The 13,745-nt window shown below is 36.3% G+C and overlaps 1 protein-coding gene across 3 annotated transcripts in view; it reads right to left on the bottom strand.

Moving 5' to 3' along the window:
* KLHDC1 (kelch domain containing 1) overlaps window positions 1-13,745 on the bottom strand; it is a 56,420-nt gene that overhangs the window by 16,831 nt on the left and 25,844 nt on the right. For all 3 annotated transcript variants that reach the window (XM_049899455.1, XM_049899454.1, XM_049899456.1), the window contains exons 6-9: window positions 11,589-11,672; window positions 5,701-5,784; window positions 4,911-4,969; window positions 2,043-2,155 (exon numbers count right to left, since the gene is read on the bottom strand). In XM_049899455.1, the coding sequence (XP_049755412.1) occupies window positions 2,043-2,155; window positions 4,911-4,969; window positions 5,701-5,784; window positions 11,589-11,672 (340 nt within the window). The remainder of the gene's footprint in view (window positions 1-2,042; window positions 2,156-4,910; window positions 4,970-5,700; window positions 5,785-11,588; window positions 11,673-13,745) is intronic.

The following is a 13,745-nucleotide window of genomic DNA, read 5'->3' as shown; positions in this document are numbered from 1 at the left end:
AAACAATTTCTTGGTATCATCTAATACCCATATGACATGTTAAATTGAATCCTGCAGGGCCCTGGTGGCACAGTGGTTAAGACCTACTACAGTGTGCTGCGGCTGCTAATCAAAAGATAGGCAGTTCAAATCCACCAGCTGCTCCTTGGAAACCCTATGGAGCAGTTCTATCCTATCCTATAGGGTTGCTATCAATTGACTCGACGGCCATAGGCTATAACAAAGGAAAATGACTGGATTAAGAGCAAGGAAATTTAATTCCCTGTAAGTCAATGACCAAAACAGTAAACACAAATTAAAATCACTACACCTATAGTTTGGTGGTCCCTCGAAAAGTTAAACAGAATTACCATTAAAAAAAACAAAACAAAACACTGCTTGTGATTTCAACTCATAGGGACTCTATAGGACAGAGTAGAACTGCCCCATAGGGTTTCCAACGAGCGGCTGGTGGATTTGAACTGCCGACCTTTTGGTTAGCAGACAAGCTCTTAACCCAGTGTGCCACCATATGACCCAGCAATTCCACTTCTGGGTATGCACCCAAAAGAACTAAAAGCAGAGACTCAAACAGATACTTGTATACCAATGTTCACTGCAGCATTATTCACAATAGGCAAAAGGTGGAAACAACCCAAGGGTCCAGCAACAGATGAATGGGTAAACAAATACAATGGGTACAATGGTATATAAATATAATGTCACATTCATCCATAAAAAGGAATGAAGTTCTAATACATGCTACAACATGGATGAACCTTGAAAACATTACATTAAGTTAAATAAGCCAGACGTAAGAAGATAATACATGATTCTACTTATATAAAGTATCTGGAATAGGCAAATGCATAGAGACAAAAGTAGATTAGTGGTTACCATGGGCTGTGGAGAAGGGAGAATGGGGAGTTATTGCTTACTGGGTACAGAGTTTCTGTCTGGGCTGATAAAAAGTTTTGGAAACAAATGGCTATGATGGTTGCACAACACTGTGAGTGTAATTAATGTCACTGGATTGACTGCATACTTGAAAATAGTTAAAATAGCAAATTTGATTTGTGAATATTTTACCATAATAAATAGACAATAACACTAGACCTCATGAAGATAAAGTATTAAACACCCCCCAGTGAAATGCACAAATTTTAGTTTTTGATTAGATTCCAAATCTCTTTTAATTAAAATATCCCACAAATTGGAGAAGTGTAATAATCTTTAAGAATAACTAACTTATCCTCCTACTAGGTGTTGCTCTTCCTCCAACCGGAGAAGCCTCTGTAGTTTGTATGTTTGTTTAGTCTCCAGCAGACTGCCAGATGCAAAGATATGTTACTCAATACATTTTTGTTGAAAAATAAAGTTGCTTCTAGATGCTATATAAAATTATATAAATGGCTTTAATGATATAAAAGGGTTCTTAATGAAATTATCTCTAGCCATAGAAAACTTCTGGGTTAAGAAAATATAAAACATCCAACATGTCAAACTAAAAAGTGGGTATTCTTGGTCATTTATCTATCCCGATGCCACAATGTTACTGCTGAAAGCAAGCTGCAGTACAAAACCGACAGCCATGGAATCAGAAGTGACAAGAATTTAAAAATTCTAGCTAAGCACTTTCCTTACAGTTCTGGAGCAAAAAAAAAAAAAAAAAAAGAAGCAACTGGCCTTCCCACCTTATATTTCCAGAGCCTTCTGGGAAAGACTGCTCTTCTAATTCCCATTCCAGCCTACAGTATAAGCATCTGGACCAAAAGTCAGGAGGACACAGAATCACAGAATATGATAGTTGAAAGGGACTTTAATTCATCTAGGTTCAACCACCCTTCCTTTTCTCTATACCTAGGAAACAGGAGAACATGGAGAGCCAAGGGTACAAAAGCAAAAAGGCCTTCTACTTCTACTTCTTAATGCAAGCCTATAATTGGGGTAAAGGTAAACCAGAAAATCAGAAGGAAAAAAAAGGATGACACTTTAAGAATCAAATGCAATTAAAGAAAAAAAGAATGAGATAATAATTATATGCTAAACTTTAATTGACTCACTTAATGGAATATTCTCTGCACTTAGTCCACCAAATAAGAAAAGCTTATCATCAGCTATTGGAGTTAAAGTATGCCATGAACGATGTTTTGGGTTTTCGCCGTTGATAGGAATCCTGCAGCAAGGGAAAAAACATAAATCTCAGTACTCTGTTAGTTAAAATGAAAGGTCTCTGATCATCTCAGATCTTATAGGAAAAAACTGCCCTCAGCACTTCAACAGGAGTTAATTTTACTAACCCCACCTACATGAATGTTTAAAAAACATTCTTCAATTCTTAAATGAATTTAAACAATTTCAATCCATTTAATGTCTATTCCACATGATCACAGGCCATAGAGTGAAAACAAAAAAAGTCACATTTCCAGTTAATTCACAATGCATCCTCGGGCATCTTCCTTGCTGGTCATCCTGCCTGTTTTTTTTTTCATTATGATTATTTTTATGTCTGTAACTTTATACTATTCTTTCATGTTTAATTTTCTGTTTTCAGCTGATTTTTCCAAGGAAATTATGGGGTTTTTTTTGTTTTGCTGTTTTTTTTTTTTTTAACTCTGGTTTACTCGTAGAATTTCCTGATGCACTGCTATCTTCCCCTATAGTTACTATAACTTAAAAAAAAAAAAAAGAACGCATGCAAGCAATTACAGATTCAGGATTAACCTCTATAGATTTCAAATACTACCCTGTTCTTAAAAAAATAAATATAGAAGTAAAAACATAAGCACCAGTTAGAAGCACAAAAGTTTAGCTAATTCAGGAGATGAGATGACACCTTTCTCCAGAATGCTCCATAATAACATGGGCTATTTGTGGAAGATATAATTAATTTTTTCCAGAAAAGAAAAAAAAATTTTTTATTATGAGACATTTTGGTTACAAAAAAATTCACCACAAAAATATCATTAAAAAGAGAGTTCTACTGGGGTCTTAAAATCTTCTAAGTGACCATCTAAGGTACTCCACTGAAGAAAATCAAGTAATAAGGGAAAGATTAGTCCAAGGGACTAATGGACCACAACCACCACAGCCTCTACCAGAATGAGTCCAGCACAACTAGATGGTGCCCAGCTACCACCACTGACTGCTCTGACAGGGATCACAACAGAGGGTCCTGGACAGAGCTGGAGAAAAATGCAGAACAAAATTCAAACTCACAAAAAAGATCAGACTTACTGATCTGACAGAGACTGGAGAAACTTTGAGAGTGTCGCCCCTGGACACCTTTTTAACTCAGTACTAAATTCACTCCTTAAGTTCACTGTTCAGCCAAAGATTAGACCCATAAAACAAATAATAATATATATAACTCAATCATGTATACAAGACTAAATGGGCACACTAGCCCAAGGGCAAGGACGAGAAGGCAGGAGGGGACAGGAAAACTCGAAGAATGGAAATGAGGAACTCATGGTCAAGAAGGGGAGGGTGTTGACACGCCAGGAGGTTGGCAACCAATGTCACAAAACAATACGTGTTGTTTAATGAGAAACAAATTTGCTCTGTAAACCTTTATTTAAAGCATAATAAAAAAGAAAAAAAAGAATTCTATAATCCTATCCCCCAGAAATAAGAATATATTATATATCTTTCCAAATTTTAATATATATATATTTATTTTAAAAAATACATAAACTGAATAATATATTCTGTTCTGTAACTTCTTAATCACTCGACCAGTATGTTGTGGAATATTTCTATGAAGTAAAATTTTGTTTGGTAATAGAAGCATGGCAGCCCACTGGACAAATGTACCATGATTTAAGTAATCCCCACTGACGGACATGCAGGTTCAACTCAATTTACTTTTATAATGTTGCAATGAACATCTTTGTGACACACACACCTGTCCAATTATTGTCTTACAAGAAATTACGCATCAAAGTAAAAGTTTTCTTTTATATTTTAAGCATATTGCCAGACTACCTTCCAGAAGAACTGTACCAATTTAATTCCCACCAATTATGCTCTTACATCCCAGCACACACTGGTCGTTGTCATTATTTCTATAAGTTAAAAACTATTACTTTTATTTCCATGTCTTTGATAATTTATGAGGTTGACATCAGTCTTAAAATTTTTGCCTATTTGTATTTCTTCTATAAGTTGCCCATTCCCATTCCTTATCCACTTTTCCACTGTATTTATTTTTTTCTTACTGATTTTCAGAATCCTGTGGGTTTTAACCCTCTTTCTGTTAAAAAGTTGCAAATATTATTTCCAGTTTATCTGGTTTACGTCTTCTAATTTTGCTTTTAAACTTTTTATAGTATGTTTTTCTATACAGAAGTGTTTAATTTTAAGTAATCTTATCATCTTTTTATTTATGAGTTTTGGGTTTATATCAGCTTTAGTAAAACTTCACTCATGCTAAGATTCTAAAGATAGTCTGATATTTTTTTTCTGGCACTTTGGTAATTTTATTTTTAATGGTATTTATACTTTAATATTACCCCTGATTTCATTTCATTACATGAATAGCTGAATTGATAGCTCAATATATTCTCGTCAAATATATTATGAGGCATAAATAAAACCTAACTTTTACCCACTTCATCATCTGTTCACCTGAAATAACCCTGTGCAACTTCTCCCTTATTTCTTCCACTGACCAGCCCTCAAATAATACTTAGCATGAAATCAGTACTGTTACATAATCATCAACTAACAGTACTCTCATACTTTACATAGGTTTGTTAAAAAAAATAAATTCTGTATTTAAATCTGTGTATTCCCTGCTTAGACATAAAATCTGAAGGAAAAAAAAAATCAGTTCAGTTTTAGAAAGCTAAAATTAAACATGACACTCCTCTCCCCGCCAACACACACAAATGCCTATAGCTTAACAGATATTTAGATTTCAAACTTACCTTCCAGACCAAGTCCAGGTATCTAAGTTTAGATAGTGCAAATCATTCATCCTAGTTTGCTAAAATAAAAGTGTGTTAAATTGGTCAGTGTTTTATATCTTTCATAGGCTAAAATTTCAGTTTTAAAATAAATTCGGATTAAAAATAGACTATCTCTATTTTACATAACACCAGAAGTTCATATATCTTGTTAAATACTAATCAATTGACTAAGTATCAATTATTAATGAAATTAACATAGAGCTACCAAATTAATATCTCAAAAGGGAAAGAAATAGGTCTAAACTAACAGGATTTAGATGGTGAGAAATTAAACTTTTTTGATAACGCACTGAAGTGAAAAACTCTTCTTAAAATACGATTTATAATCATCCTCGAGTGCCCGTAAATGGTCTGTTTTGGGAATACCCATACCCGTTGCCATCAAGTCGATTTCGACTCATAGCAACCTTACAGGACAGAGTAGAACTGCTCCCATAAGGTTTCCAAGGAGCAGCTGGCGGATTCGAACTGCCAACCTTCCAGTTAGCAGCCAATCTCTTAACCACTGCACCACCAGGGCTCTGTTTTGGGAATAGAAGAAAAAGTTATTATTGAATATCATTTTTATCTCTAGATTATTTGAATGTTCAATTTTTCACAAAATCAGAGGATTTTTCAAACACAGGTTTTTTGTTTGTTTAGTACCCTCAGCACATAACCAATTTCCACAAGAGGATAAACACCCAGAGAATAAATTTTAATAAAAAGCATCAGGCATAAAAATAAAATTTCCATTAAAAACACTAACCAAAACACGTCCGCCAAAGACATATCCCTTATTTCCAAGAACTGCACACGTATGTGCGGCTCGTGGCTGTGGTGGAACTCCACCCTGCAAGCAGAAATCAGAACAGAATGGAATACAAAGACATGAAACATCTGTACTGAAGTCACATTGCTATACTCCGTATGAGAAATACTTGACCTTTAATAAACTACCATTACCTACATAATTCAATTAAAGACCTAAATGCTCCTGAAACCAACTCTTCAGATAAATACTAGACTGGACTATAAGACATAAAATGATACTGGTGAAGAGTGTGCTTCTTGGCTCAAGTAGATACATGAGACTAAATGGGCAGCTCCTGTCCGGAGGCAAGATGAGAAGGCAGAAGGGGACAGGAGCTGGTTGAATGGACACGGGAAATCTGGGTGGAGAGGAAGAGTGTGCTGTCACATTGTAGGGAGAGCAACTAGGGTCACATAACAGTGTACAAGTTTTTGTATGAGAAACGGACTTGAACTGTAAACTTTCGCTTAAAGCACAATAAAAAAAATGCACAAGATCATTCTAAGTGGTGTTAATTATGGACAAATACTCATCTTCAAGAATAAAATTTGTTCTCCCAGATCTTTACTTTTTGAAGTGTTTTTTGTAAATGGCTAACACTATTTGGCAAAATAAGACTTCATGTAAATTTTAGCTTGAAATACAAGGATTTAAAAAATCAAATGAGGAAAGATTCTCATATACACACACACACTCTCTCACACACACATGGTTAATGTGTGAGCAGTACACAGTGTGATGATCGCAGAGATTTTGAAAAATTAAATCTGTCGCCCACAAAGCCTTGGTACTTCAAATTCCACAATGGAAACTTCATTCTTGGTTTAAGCCAAATGCTGCTTTATCTCTTACTAAAACTCTTAACTTTAGCTGATAACACTTCTCTGTATTTTACTTTGAATAAATACAGCAGATCCTTTTTCAGAGAAGTTTTTAATTGAAAAGAAAGGGTTAATGGGTAGATGAATGAGTAAGATTTGAAGGAAGAATTTTCTGCATAATTTCCATGTGTTCATGGTGGGTGCATGTGTGTACATCATTCCAAATTCTGAAAGAGTCCAACATTTTCAATTCATTGGCTACCAACTGTGAGCATAGAAAATTTAAGCTGTACATCCATTATCTTAATTTCCTTAACCTTTCAGGCTTACCTGAATAACTGTGCTGGGGTCTGGATATACATGGTAAGAAATAATTCAGGTATTATCTATATAACACTTAAATAAAATGAAAAATAAAATTTTTTGAGCATTTTATTGTGCTTTAGGTGAAAGTTTACATAGCCAATTAGTTTTCCAATCAATGATTCTTAAACTAATTGTTCCATGACACTGGTTGAAACTCCCACAATGTATCAGCACTTTCCCCATTTCCTTCCTGGGTCCCCGTTTCCATTAGTCCAGTTTCCCTTGTCCCTCCCTGCCATCTCATCTTTGGTTTTGGGCAGATGTTGCCCTTTTGGTCTTATACAGTTGATTGTTCAAGAAGCACGTTCTTCACCGATGTTATCATTTATTTTATAGCCCCATCTATTATCTGGCTGAAAGGTGGCCTCCAGGAGTGTCTTCAGTTTCAAGTTAGAAGGTTTTCTTAGGGCAGTAGTTTCGGTGGCTCCTCCAGTCTCTATGGGACAGTAAGTCTGGGTTTGTTTGTTTTTTGAATTTGCATTTTGTTCTACATTTTTTACCCATTCTAACCAGAATCTTCTACTGTGATCCAGGTCAGTGGTAGCTGAGCATCATCTAGTACTTCTGTTCTCACTTTAGAGAAGGCTGTGGTTCATGTGGTCCATTAGTCCTTTGGACTAATTGCTTCCTTGAGTCTTCGGTTTTCTTTGTTCTCCTTTGCTCCAGGGGAGAAAATACCAATAGTTGCTTCTTAGATGGTTGCTCACAAGCTTTTAAGACACCAGATGCTACTTACCAGGCTAGAGTGCAGAACATTGTCTTTATGAACTGTGTTTTGGGTGCAGGACATTGTCTTTATGAACTGTGTTTTGTCAAGTGACCTAGATGTCCCCCAGGACTATGGTCCTTAGCCTTCAAGTCCAGTAATGCAGACCTGATATCTAAGTAGTTTCTATAACTGTGCCCCCTATGTGGTCTATTATATATATGCATATACATGCAACCTTTACAAATAGGTATGTAGAAATACCCAAAGTCATACCTAAATATGTACGTGAGTGTACTCCCACATGATCTCTCTCACCTTTGTAACATACATATTAGCCTATGTATCTACTTAAAAATTATCATTTGTTATTACTGTTGGTGTAGGACTGTATGTGTTACAGCATTTACTGCAGTTGTCCTTTATTCTTGCATACCTCTCAGTGTCTTCCTTTGCCTTGGTCACGTTGTGCTGACATCTCCCATACTGTGTATTGCCTTTTCCTTCACCAGAATTAACATCTGTCTACTATCTACTGGGAGCGCTTGTGGCCCAGTGGTTAAGCATTTGGCTGCTAACCAAAAGGTCACCAGTTCGAATCCACCAGCTGTTCCTTGGAAACCCGATGGTGCAGTTCTACTCTGACCTATAGGGTCCCTATTAGTCAGAATCGACTCGACACCAATGGGTTTGATTTTTGGTTTTTCTTTTTTACTTATCTAGTTATTCTCCCTTCCTCCTCCTCCCATCCCTGGTAACCATCAAAGAATGTTTCTTTCTGTGTATAAACCTATTCTTGACTTTGTTTAATAGTGGTCTCATACAATATTTGTCTTTTTGTGACTGACTTATTTCACACAGCATAATGCCCTCCGGATTCATCCATGTTGTGAGATGTTTCGTGCATTTATCGTTATTCTTTATCATTGTGTAGCATTCCATTGTGTGTTCATCTGTTGATGGGCACTTAGTTGTTTCCACATTTTTGTTACTATGAATAATGCCACAGTGAACATAGGTGTGCGTATGTCTATTTGTGTTACAGCTCTTATTTCTCTAGGATATAGACCTAGGAGTAAGATTGCTGGATCATATGGTAATTTTATTTCTAGATTTTTAAGGACTCACCATACCATTTTCCATAGTGGTTGTACCATTTCACATTCCCACCAACAGTGTATAAGAGTTCCAATCTCTCCACAATCTTGCCAGCGTTTGTTGTTCTGTTTTTTTGATCAGTGCCATTATTGCTGGGGTTAGATGGCATCTCATTGTGGTTTTGATTTGCATCTCTCTAACAGCTAATGATCACAAGGATCTCTTCATGTGTTTGTTAGCTACCTGAATGTCTTCTTTGGTGAAGTGTCTGTTCGTGCCCACTTTTTAACTAGATCATCTTTTTGTTGTTGAAGTGTTAAAGGTAAGAAAAATTTTATTACCCTATCTCTGATCTAAAATTTTGGAAAAATTCCGTCTACTATAATTGCTTCATTTACTATGAAATAAATATCTAATTTCTCCTTTTTATTTATCAAATACAATTAATAGTCAACCAAAGCTTCTGAATATACCAAGTTCATATAATTCCCAGAGAAAGCAATGAAACGACATTTGCATTAGTCTGTGTGCCTAACTGTGTAAGTAATGCACAATGTTTATTAGGTTTTTTTCTAATACTGAGAATAACTCAAATACCTCTATTACTACCACTGCTCTCCTAGGGACAAAAATCCCATGTAGGAAAATACTGTTAACCCTCCCATTCTACAGATGAAACATGAAATGGCTCTTTTATGACACAACTAGAATGCAAACCCAGCTTTCTCAACTTTAACACCAATGACTGTTACACTTTACCATGCTGCCTTGCCTTTAGATGCAGATATTTGGGGATAATGAAGTAATTTAAGAGTATCTCCAAAAAACAGTGAACGGATCCCAACTGCAATTATTTCAGAAAACTTTCAGATATAATATAAGCAACATAAGAATTTATTTGAAGACATTATCAGGAGAATTACAGTGAAAATACAGTTAGATAATAACTAAAACTGTGCCTTGTGCATGTAAGATTATTGGGACAGAAGAAGGGGAGGAATTTGTATTAGGGTAAGGAGAGAGAGATGGAGGCAGGGAAATACCTGAAGTCCAAAGAACTAACTGGAATCTACCTCAGCTCCTTCATCTGGGAACACATTTTAAAAATATGCCTTCAGTAGTCACAGATCCTTGTTTATTCTCTAAAGAAGTAGCAGGTAAGGGGTCTTAAAGAGATTTAGCACTGGTTTCATTAGACCCAGTCTCAATAATATTTCCTTCCACCTGCTAACTGACATGCAATTATTTCAACAGAGGTTAAAACCTTTTATTTCATCAATAAAGTCACAAAGTAAAAGTGACTGATACTTAATCAGTTATAAAATTAGAAATGGGGTAAAGAGAACCCAATAGCAACGGAAACCTGAAATTCACTGCCAGGAATAAGAGGATGCTGAGAAGGGTCAAATTTTATAATACTTATTATTTTGCATACAGCCTCTGATCACTTCCATCAACAGAAGTTGGACTATGAGGAATTTAAACATGTATGCACGCTAGCGAACACTGTTGGTTTTGTCTGCTCACAATACCACTCCGTGTGGTTCTGGAAAGCTTATCAATCACAATACCCTGTCTCCCTAGGGTGAGGCACGTGACTCAGGCCTGGCCAATCATCCTCTTGGCAAAAAGGAATAATGTAAGGAATTGGCACATGCCCAAGTACAGCCAGAGTCTTTTACTAGGACTAATTTAGAAACATGAAGAGACTGCAGCATCAATAGAAAGAACTGGTTGTGTAGCCCCTCCTTCTGTCCCAACATTCTCTACTAAATGAGCCAGTCAGTCTGCAGTGGGACAGAATGAAGCCAGCACACAAAGAGAAGCAAGAAGAAGGAGACAAAGAGAGATGGCACGCATTTTGATGGTACTGAGTAACTTGCTCCAGTTCCTGGGGCCCTGGTCCCTGAAGCTCTTCCACTGTGTGAGCCACTCCAATATGCTTTCCAGGTACATGAAAATTCATTATTGCTTAAACTAATTTGAATTTGCATTTGACTACTAGCAAATGAAAAAGTGTCCAACAATATATTTTTCTCATAATATATCTGCACGTAGTTTTGATTTCAAGGGTCTATGAAGCGTGGGCTTTTTAAAATCACGAACTTCATACCACAACAGACTGCTCTGCAGGGATCACAATAAAGAATCCTGGACAAAGCTAGAGAAAAATGTAGAACAAAATTCTAACTCACAAAAAAAGACCAGATTTACTTGGTCTAACAGACACTGGAGAAACCCTCAGAATACGGCCTCTGGACACTCTTTTAACATAGTACTGAAGTCACTCCTGAGATTCACCCTTCAGCCAAATATTAGGCCCATAAAACAAAACAGGACTAAATGGGCACACCAACCCACAGCAAGGATGAGATGGCAGGAGAGAACAGGAAACCTGGTAATGGGGAACCCAAGGTCAAAAGGTTAACACATTGTGGCATTGGCAACCAATGTCACAAAACAATATGTGTATTAATTGTTTAATGAGAAACTAATTTGTTCTGTAAACCTTCATCTAAAGCACAATAAAAAAAAAAGGAAATCTAGACATAGATGACACACACACAAAAAAATCATGGACTTTGTTTTAAAAGGACTTTATAAAAGTCTTCATTAAGGGTATGTCGCAATTGTGGTAAACGATGATGGCTCCTCTTACAAAGATCTCTTCTAGAAAACCCTAGCTCACCTGGAGAAAAATACATGATTTCTTAAAAAATAGTAATGATGGCAGACAGTACTCAAGAGAGCTATGCTGTATGTGATTACAAATCCAATTACTGAAAATCCAAATAACAAAAAATGGATTCTTAAAGTATCAATGAAAATACAAACAACTTTATAAAACTCACTTTAATTTCTGGTTGAAACCAAGTCTGTGTCTTTGTGTCAAATATGTGGACATCATTATGCCATCCCCAGAATATCTGCTCTTCCTAAAACAGAAATATTTAAAAATATTTTATAGTTTTTGCATTATTGTTACAGTTTTGTCACATATTTACTGTTGAAATAATAGATGCAAAAACAAAGTTAAGTGTTACCATACTCAATGCATTAGTTCACGACTGTGGTAACACGTGACTCTGTTTTCCTGTGGTCGCCAGGACAGCAGCAGCATCACCTGGTAAATTTTCTTAAAGAAATCACTTGCAGTGTGTCATAATTTTGCTTATTGAAAATTTCCCAATTTTCCCAAGGGATTATCTCTTTTTAAATTGCAGAGGACAGAATGACATTTATACTTTGAAATCTGTTTTCCTAAAGTATATACCCGGACTTGCTAATTTTTGCTATAATAAACTTTAAGAGGCCCTGGTTCACTTTTCCAAAAAATTCCATTTACTTCACCAGTTAATGTTTCCTTATAGGCCAAACTTATACGTGTGTTCTTCTATTTTCTAAGAGACAAAACTGTCAGCAAGGCAAATATTCAGCAGTTTGTCCTACTGTAGTGTCTTGTATGTTCCTATGACACTGGAAGCTATGCCAGCAGGCTCACCCATGGTGGACAGGTTTCAGCAGAGCTTCCATACTAAGACAGACTGGGAAAAAGAACCTTGTGATCTACTTCTAAAAACACTGGCCAGTGGAAACCTTATGGACAGCAGCAGAACATTGTCTAATATAGTGTCAGAAGATGAGCCCACCCTGTTGGAAGGTACTCAGAATATGACTGGGGAAAAGCTGCCTCCTCAAAGTAGGTCGACCTTAATGACGTGGATGGAGTCAAGCTTTCGGGACCTTCACTTGCCAATGTGGCATGACTTAAAATGAGAAGAAACAGCTGCAAATATCCATTAATAATAGGAACTTGGAATGTTCGAAGCATAAACCAAAGAAAACTGGAAGCTGTCAGAAATGAAATGAAACCCTTAAAGATCGATATGGTAGGCAATAGTGAGCTGAAATGGACTGGTACTGGCCATTCTGAATCAGATAATCATATGGTCTACTATGCTGGGAATGATAAATTAAAGAGGTACAGCATCACATTCATCGTTAAAAAGAACATTTCAAGACCCATCCTAAAATACAACGCTATCAGGGACAGAATAATATCCATACACCTACAGGTAAAACCAGTAAAAATTACTATTATTCTAATTTATGCACCAACCATTAATACCAAAGATGAAGAAACTGAAGATTTTTACCCACTTCTGCAGTCTGAAATTGATCAAACATGCAATCAAGATACGCTGATAATTACTAGTAACTGGAATGCGGAAGTTAGAAACAAAGAAGGATTGGTAGTTGGAAAATATGGCCTTGGTGATAGAAACGATGCCAGAGATCACATGATAGAATTTTATAAGACCAACGACTTATTCATTGCAAATATCTTTTTTCAATAGCATAAACTATGACTACACACGTGGCCCTCAGGAATCAAATTGACTGTATTAGTGGAAAGAGACGATGAAGAAGCTCAATATCATCAGTCAGAACAAGGCTAGGTGTCAACTGCAGAACATACCATCGACTGCTCATTTGTAAGTTCAAGTTGAAGCTGATGAAGATTAAGTCCATGAGAGCCAAAGTATGACCTTGGGTATAACCCACCTGAATACAGAGACCATGTCAATAATAGATTTGATGCATTGAACACTAATTGAAGATCAGATGACTTGTGGATGACATCAAGGACATCACACATGAAGAAAGCAAAAGGTCATTAAAAGGACAGGAAAGAAGAAAAGACCAAAATGGATATCAGAAGAGGCTCTGAAACTTGCCTTGAATGTACAGTTGCTAAAATAAACAGAAGAAATGATCATATGAAAGAGCTGAACAGATTTCAAAGGGCAGCTCCAAAAGACAGAGTAAAGTATTACAATGAAATGTACAAAGATCTGGAGTTAGAAAGCCAAAAGGGAAGAAGACCCTCGGCATTTCTCAAGCTGAAACAACTGAAGAAAAATTCAAGCCTCGAGTTCCAATACTGAAGGATTCTGTGGGCAAAAAACTGAATGATGCAGGAAGCATCAAAAGATGATGGAAGGAAT

Source organism: Elephas maximus, chromosome 10 (genome assembly GCF_024166365.1).
Source record: "Elephas maximus indicus isolate mEleMax1 chromosome 10, mEleMax1 primary haplotype, whole genome shotgun sequence".
Classification (NCBI taxonomy): domain Eukaryota; kingdom Metazoa; phylum Chordata; class Mammalia; order Proboscidea; family Elephantidae; genus Elephas; species Elephas maximus.
This window is presented reverse-complemented; position numbering and strand designations above follow the sequence as displayed.